The 8502-nt window shown below is 38.5% G+C and overlaps 1 protein-coding gene across 2 annotated transcripts in view; it reads left to right on the forward strand.

Moving 5' to 3' along the window:
- Positions 1–8502, forward strand: part of TAF4B (TAF4b RNA polymerase II, TATA box binding protein (TBP)-associated factor, 105kDa) — a 167331-nt gene that overhangs the window by 77562 nt on the left and 81267 nt on the right. For both annotated transcript variants that reach the window (XM_011939288.1, XM_011939289.1), the window contains exon 10: positions 6591–6760. In XM_011939288.1, the coding sequence (XP_011794678.1) occupies positions 6591–6760 (170 nt within the window). The remainder of the gene's footprint in view (positions 1–6590; positions 6761–8502) is intronic.

Raw genomic sequence — 8502 nt, forward strand, 5'->3', positions numbered from 1 at the left:
CTGGGACTACAGGCGCCTGCCACCATGCCTGGCTAATTTTTTGTATTTTTAGTAGAGATGGGGTTTCACCGTCTTGGCAAGGATGGTTTCGATCTCCTGACCTCATGATCTGCCCGCCTCAGCCTCCCAAAGTGCTGGGATTACAGGCGTGAGACACCGCGCCCAGCCTCATTGCTTATTTATACTGACACCTTTTTTTGACAGGTCCTGTGAACCAGACAATGGAATGAAAATGTCTTATGCTGTGTAATTGCTCCTCAGTAAATCTAGTCCACTTACTGCCTGAAGCAAAAATGTCACTATTAGTATTTTTTTTGGGAAATTTCTGACTTGTTACGTTCGCTTATTTATCTGTTGACTACTTATTGCTTTCCAGACTTATGTACATATGCTGTACATATTAATTCTGTGTAGTAAGTAGTTCTTTGATGTATATATTGTAAGTATTTTTCTCCTAGTTTTTTGTTTAACTTGGAAATTTGTGTTTAGTGTTTCATATATGGAAATTTTAAATTACAGTATAAAGTTTAGCAGTCTCTTTATGGCTTTTGAATTCTAATGTATCCTTTCGTATTATGAGCCCAGAATGATGTGCTTCTGTATCTTCTTCTAAGATATCTGTATGCACTTACCTCAAATATAGATATTTACCTTTACATCTTCAATAATTCTTGATTTTGTTTTTGTAAATGTGTGAGACAGAGATTAAATTTTCCTCAAATGAATTGTCTCAGCAGTAGTAAAGAGTTCATCATCTTTACCTTTCTTATTTGTAATGCCACCTTTATCTTATAGTAAATTCTCATTTATAAAAGGGAAAATTTCATTTTAGTGATACGTTTTTGTTTTATTTTATTTTATTTTTTGAGAATTTTTTTGAGATACAGTTTCAATTCCGTTTTATTTTTTGAGATACAGTTTCACTCTGTTGCCCAGGCTGTGGCACGATCTTGGCTCACCACAACCTACACCTGCCAGATTCAAGCAATTCTCGTGCCTCAGCTTCTTGAGTAGCTGGAACTACAGGTGCGCGCCACCACGCCTGGCTTATTTGTGTATTTTTAGTAGAGACAGGGTTTTGCCATATTGGCCAGGCCGGTCTCAAACTCCCGACCTCAGGTGATCCACCTGCCTCGGCCTCCCAAATATTTGTTTTATTTTGATGTTACTATTTTGGTGTTTTCGATTGTTATAACATCTTTATTTGTTTTTCTAGCCCATAGTTAAAATAAGTCCTTTTTGTATATTCCTTTTTATCGAAGGTATTTTAGTTTTGCTCGTTATTTTTCTCTTGTGCATGAATTTTAGAATCAGCATGAATTTTAGAGTCAGCATGGCAGTTCCATGAAGTTTGTATCGAATTGTGTGATTAGGTTAATTTGGGTGGTGGGGTCGAGAATTGGCTTAAACATTTTTTCTTTTTATGACACAGAAGATTACCATCTGAAATTTTTTTTAAATTTAATATTTGTTAGAATTTGGTAAGGTTGTAGGTAACAGAAAAACTGAAAAGTCATTGCATAAGCAAGTTATCTTTCCTATTCAGAAAAACTGAATTGCAAGGATCACAGTCTGTGGTGTTGGGGATCCGTGCTCCTTGTTTACCTCCTTTCTGTTCTTCAGACACACTAGTCATGGTCCCACTGTACAGTTTTATTTATTTCTTATTTTCTTTAATGTTTTTAATGTTTAATTTTGGGGGGTACATAGGTCTATATTAATGGGGTACATGAGATTTTGATAAAACCCACTGTACAGTTTTCTATGTGGTATGCACTGAAAGCTGTCCCTCGGTCTTCATATGACATGGTCTTTCATATTTCAAATCTGCCTCCTTAGAGAGGTAAATTTTGCTTGGCCAACCAGTATAAAGTAGCTTCCAGTCATACCTGCTGTCTTGAGGTACTTATCTAAAATTATTTTGTTCATTCATTTGTTTACCCTTTGCCTCCGTGTATTTCCCACTTCTTAATTGTCTATGAAAGCTTACAATAATGATTGTTTACCACAGTATACCGAGTGTTTGGAACAGTGCCTGTTTCATAATAATCACTCAAATATTTGTTGAAATGGTGAATTTTGAAAAAGGAGTATTTATAATCTCAGCTATTTCTTAGATATTTTTGTACAAAGATGCACTTTTCATTTTTGTACAGTACTTTCTAGTAATTCACAATCACACATGGCTTTATATATATCTTTTCATAGTGTTTTTTTAAATTTAATTTTGCTTCCATGGATACTTACTATCACTTCAGTTATTTATTTATTGTTTTTGAGACGGAGTCTCACTCTTTCTCCCAGGCTGGAGTGCAGTGGCATGATCTTGGCTCACTGCAAGCTCCGCGTCCTGGGTTCAGGCCATTCTCCTGCCTCAGCCTCCTAAATATCTGGGACTACAGGCACCCATCACCACGCCCGGCTAGTTTTTTATATATTTTTTTAGTAGAGACGGAGTTTCACAGTGTTAACCAGGATGGTCTCGATCTCCTGACCTCGTGATCCACCTGCCTCAGTCTCCCAAAGTGCTGGGATTACAGGCGTGAGCCACTGTGCCCGTCCCTACTTCAGTTACTTTTTAAATGAAAGTGATAATAGACCCTCGATGTTGGCTCTTTTGTTAAATAAGAAGAAATAGTAGTGAACAGTATTAGCTCTTATCTTGACCAAACTGTATGATATTTAATAACATAGAATGATATTTTCATAGTTTTTCAAAACTATTTTGTTAACTTATACTTTTTCTGGGGATTCATTTGTGACTTTTTCTGCTAAAAAGATCTGTTTTCTATTCTGTCAGTATAGCTGGGGTGAATATGGGAAGCTGTATTGTGCTTAAACACCAGAGGGTGCCAGAGATTCATGTCGTTTCCGTCATACTTCAGAATCAGAAGTGGCAAACAGGATAGTACCTCTGCATGTTTGCATAACTGTATTTCAACTGAAGATGTGATGATAATAAGGAATTAATATCAATATTTTTATGTGATAATTTATTTTAAGTCCTTATATTTTAGAGATACATAATAAAATACTTATGGATAATATATATATATTATATCTGGTAGTGAAGGTGTTCTAACAACTAGGGGCTTTAGTGTGATTCTTACTACTTTAGAAAGACACTCTTGGAAAATAATATAGGACCAGATTATGTGCTATTTGCATAGATGATATTACTCTACCAATTTTAATGTCCATTTTTTCCCTACTACAGGAATTAGATTCTCTAGTGTATATTAACTTAACTTTCATCATATATAATTCATTGTTTCATGTGTTATGAGTCTGTTTGTCCTTGTGTGTGCTCACGCCTGTAATCCCAGCACTTTGGGAGGCTGAGGTGGGAAGATCACCTGAGGTCAGGAGTTCGAGACCAGCCTGACCAACAAGGCGAAACTCCATGTCTACTAAAATTACAAAAATGAGCCAGGTGTGGTGGTGCACCTGTGGTCCCAGCTACTTGGGAGGCTGAGGCAGGGAGAACTCGGGTGGCAGAGGTTGCAGTGAGCCGAGATGGAGCTATTGCACTCCAGCCAAAAACAAAACAAACAAAAAACCCCAAAATTAGCTGGTCATAGTGGTGCATGCCTGTAATGCCAGCTACTTGGGAGGCTGAGGCAGGAGAATCACTTGAGCTCTGGGAGTGAAGGCTGCAGAAAGCTGAGATTGCACCACTGGACTCCATCCTGGGTGTCTTAATAAAAAAGAGAGAGAAAGAAAAAGAAATGAGGTTGTTGAACAAAACTTACATCTATTACCATGAGTTTGACAGCTTTCCAGTAGTTATATTTTCTGATCTGATTGGTCGAGATACATGTAATTTTGGATTATGTATTAGAATCTCAATTTGGAAGAACTGTATAACTCAGTGAACCACTATTTTCCATATTACCAATGAATGATGTTGCACAGCCATGCCTGAGTAACAGATCCCATTCAAAATGAAGGAGGACCAGTGGATTTTTAAAAGATTTGTAAAAATAGAAGGTAGTACCACTATTGTTCTATTTTTAAATTTTGGTATGTTAATTTTCATTAAAGTATGTTATTTATGGTAATACATATTTGTTATTTTTTTTTTTTTTGAGACAGAGTCTTGCTTTGTTGCCCAGGCTGGAGTGCAGTGGCACCATCTTGGCTCACTGCAAGCTCCGCCTCCTGGTTTCACGCCATTCTCCTGCCTCAGTCTCTGAGTAGCTGGGACTACAGGCACGCACCACCACGCCCGGCTAATTTTTGGTATTTTTAGTAGAGATGGGGTTTCACCGTGTTAGCCAGGTTGGTCTCGATCTCCTGACCTCGTGATCCGCCCGCCTTGGCCTCCCAAAGTGCTGGGATTATAGGTGTGAGCCACCGTGCCCGGCATATTTGTTATTTTTTGATGAATAAATAATACCAATTTTTAGTTTCTGATGCAGTTTTAGTTTCTAATACAGTCTTCATACAAAATTACATGAGAGGGTCATTTTCACTCCCATTTTACAGATAAGGGGCTCGATGAATAGAGGTGGGAAGAAACTTGTCCATGGTCATCCTATTAGTAATTTTTATTTATTTATTTATTTATTTTTTGAAATCAAGTCTCACTCTGTAGCCCAGGCTGGAGTGCAGTGGCATGATCTCAGTTCACTGCAACCTCTGCCTCCCGGGTTCAAGCAATTCTCCTGCCTCAGCCTCCCGAGTAGCTGGGACTAGAGGCATGCAACCACGCCCAGCTCATTTTTGTATTTTTAGTAGAAACAGGGTTTCACCATATTGGCCAAGTTGGTGCTGAACCCCTGACCTCAGTAGACCTGCCCACCTCGGGCTCCCAAAGTGCTGGGATTACAGGTGTGAACCACTGCACCCAGCCATCCTATTATTAATGGTCAGAACAGGGCCTGAAACCTTGACCTCTTTAGAATCAGTATTCTTAATTTTTATAACGCAGTATTTTTCTTAGTTTGGTCCTTAGACCATCTGTATCATGATCATCTGAGTGTGCCTGATAGAAAACTCCAAATCCCTGGTCTCCATCATAGGCCTGCCAAATGAGAATCTTGTGTACTGTGTGGATGTGTGTTTGACATTGAGACCTGCATTTTAAATATACTTTCTAGGTGTTTCCTAAAAACACTGTTGTTTGAGAAGTACCGCAGTATGCTACGCTACATTTGAGTTAATAAGAAGAGAGGGAAATTCCCATGAGAAAAACAACTTTAAGCATAGAAGAAGGAATAAGCAGCATATTGTGTGAATTTACTGACTCACTGGTAGAGAGGCTGTGCTTGAGAGAGGTGAAAAAAGAATATTGAAGGCAAACTTATTTTATTACAGATTTAGTAATCTAAGGAAACAACTAGATCTTAAAATAAATTTTTTTGTGTATATATATATATATATATATATGTATACACATCTTTTTTTTTTTTTTTTGAGACAGAGTCTTGCTCTGTCGCCCAGGCTGGAGTGCAGTGGTGTGATCTCAGCTCACTACAAGCTCTGCCTCCCGAGTTCATGCCATTCTCCTGCCTCAGCCTCCCGAGTAGCTGGGACTATAGGCGGCCGCTACCACGCCCAACTAATTTTTTATATTTTTAGTAGAGACGGGGTTTCACCACATGAGCCAGAATGGTCTCAATCTCCTGACCTTGTGATCCGCCCTCCTCGGCTTCCCAAAGTGGTGGGATTACAGGCCTGAGCCACAACGCCCAGCCGTTTTGTTTATATTTTAAAAACTGATTTATTTGACTAGGTAATGTGAACATTTTACACAAAATTTATAAGGTACATAAAGGTATGCAATGGGAAAAGTAAGGGTTCCCCTCACTTCTTTATCCCCCTGTTACCCAGGTTCCCAGCCTAGAGCCAACCAGTTACCACTTTTTTTTTAGTTGCTTATGTATTGTTCTAAGTATAGTATTTTTTTTTCTTGGGTCCAGTGTACTTTATTGATGGTACAGGAGAAGACGGAGCCCCCTAGATATAGTATTCAACACAGATGGTAACATATAATACATACAGAATATTTCGCTTTTTTTTTTTAACCACTTAATAGTAATCTCGGAGATTGTCTCATCAGTACACATTCACTGTGATTTTGATATTTTTAACAAAGTTCCATAATGATGGACATTTAGGTTGTTTCCATAGTTTCATAAGTGGAATGAATGGTAGAGTACACTGGGGACAGCTGATGGACTTTTAACCATCTTGGATGAAAAGAAAGATGTCTGTTTTCATTTCTTTGTCTTTCATTGCAGAGGATTTATGGATGACTTGGTGTAACTCCAAATGCCTCTTGGTGTTTCTCATTTGCCAGAATGAGACAGGGAAAGTTGGGACCTAGAAGACAAAGTTACTTCTGATTCATCCTTCTGTTATTAAATATACATTGGTGGTTAGAGACACTATAATTACTTTCAAACGCTTACAGGGAAAGATAGCCATTCTTCACTTCTGTTGATTGGATGAATTAAGTAAAGTAATGCCGTTAGTTACAAGGAGAGACCTCTAATTCTTTTGGTCTCTGAAACCTCTCTCTCCCTCCTCCCCCACCTCAAACACACACACAAAACCTAAAACCTCTAACTTTTTTTTTCTATTAGAGATGAAGATGACATCAATGATGTGACTTCTATGGCAGGGGTCAACCTTAATGAAGAAAATGCCTGCATCTTAGCAACAAACTCTGAATTGGTTGGCACACTCATTCAGTCATGTAAAGATGAACCATTTCTTTTTATTGGAGCTCTACAAAAGAGAATTTTAGACATCGGTGAGTATAGAGTTATGATTACTGACCTGATAGACATGTCTGTTTGAGGGAAAATATTATCAAAAGAGACAATCTGGGTTGGTTGTCCTGGAACTCTGAGACTTAAATAAGATTCTAGAAATCAAGATTTCATGGGCTTTACAGAAAGAAGTAGTTTATTTAAAAAATTATTAATATAACATGGTTTTGGGTTTGGTTGACATTTTACTCATATTTCTTAATGGAGGAATAGTTGAATGTATTTTTGCATGGATATATAATATAGTATACTATTTTTTTTCCATCCTATTCCTTCCATAGTTGGACTTTTGGCATATATGTGTACTAATGCACACTTATGTTACATGTTTGTGTTTATGAAATACAGGGACATCCAAGGAAAGTAACTCCCTTTCCCTTTTCTTAACCGTGAAATTTAAACCCATTCTTACTTTAAAAGAACTAGATTAGAGTCTTAGGGTCCTCTCTAGGGCCAGGAGTAGTTGTTAGATGACTGCAGTGTGAAAGAAAATGTAAGAAAACACGGCCAGACACAGTGTCTCATGCCTGTAATCCTAGCACTTTCGGACACCAAGGTGGGCGGATCACCTGAGGTGAGGAGTTCGAGAGTAGCCTGGCCAACATGGTGAAACCTTGTCTCTACTAAAAATACAGAAAATTAGCCAGGTGTGGTGGGGTGCTCCTGTAGTCTCAGCTACTCAGGAGGCTGAGGCACGAGAATCACTTGAACCCAGGAGGCGTCTTCACCTATGTCAAATTTTTGGGGCCAGTACTAATGAACTTCAGATATACTTAAGTAAGACCTTTATATTTTATAATGAAGGCTTGATACAAAAATCTGAAGGTTTCTGATTTTTATAGACCTATGGTATATTTAAGAACTACAAAGTTCATTATTATTACAATTTTTAGGTCTACTTCACAGTACTCAGTAAATAAATATTTTAGCTACTGTATACTATATAAATGACCAGGGTTTTCTTCTTTTTTTTTTTTTTCTCAACATGGAGTCTCATTCTTGTCACCCAGGCTGGAGTGCAGTGGCGCCATCTTGGCTTACTGCAACCTCTGCTTCCCAGGTTCAAGTGATTCTCCTGCCTCAGCCTCTTGAGTAGCTGGGATTACAGGTGCCCACCACCATGCCCAGCTAATTTTGGAATTTTTAGTAGAGACAGGGTTTTGCCATGTTAGCCAGCCTGGTCTTGAGCTCCTCACTTCAGGTGATCCACCCGTCTCCCAAAGTGCTGGGATTACAGGCGTGAGCCACCATGCCTGGCCTACATTTCTAATTTAAATCATGAATACATTATTATGAAAAACTAGAGCTTTCAAGCCCAGAAGAGCTGATTGTAAAATGTGTTTGTTTTCTCTTTGCTTGTTTCCCTCCCTCCCTGTCTTCCTTCATTCCTTCACTTCTTCCATTTTCTTCTTTGCATATGTATTTTGTATTACATAGAAACCAGTTCCTTAATTTGGGAACAAGTCTCATCTCTAAACCTTCCTGTGATGGCTTGGGAAATCTATTGGTAGCTTAACTCCTTATTGCCATATAATTATCTAGTGCTTTGGTGAAGTATAAATAGATACTTAGTTTTATCAGTTACCCTCCCTTCCAACTTTTTTTTTTTTTTTTTGAGACTGAGTTTTGTTCTTGTTGCCCAGGCTGCAGTGCAGTGGCGCAATCTTGGCTCACTGTAACCTCTGCCCCCCGGGTTCAAGCGATTCTCCTGCCTCAGCCTCCC

Source organism: Colobus angolensis, unplaced genomic scaffold (assembly GCF_000951035.1).
Source record: "Colobus angolensis palliatus isolate OR3802 unplaced genomic scaffold, Cang.pa_1.0 Scaffold18, whole genome shotgun sequence".
NCBI classification, from domain to species: Eukaryota; Metazoa; Chordata; class Mammalia; order Primates; family Cercopithecidae; genus Colobus; species Colobus angolensis.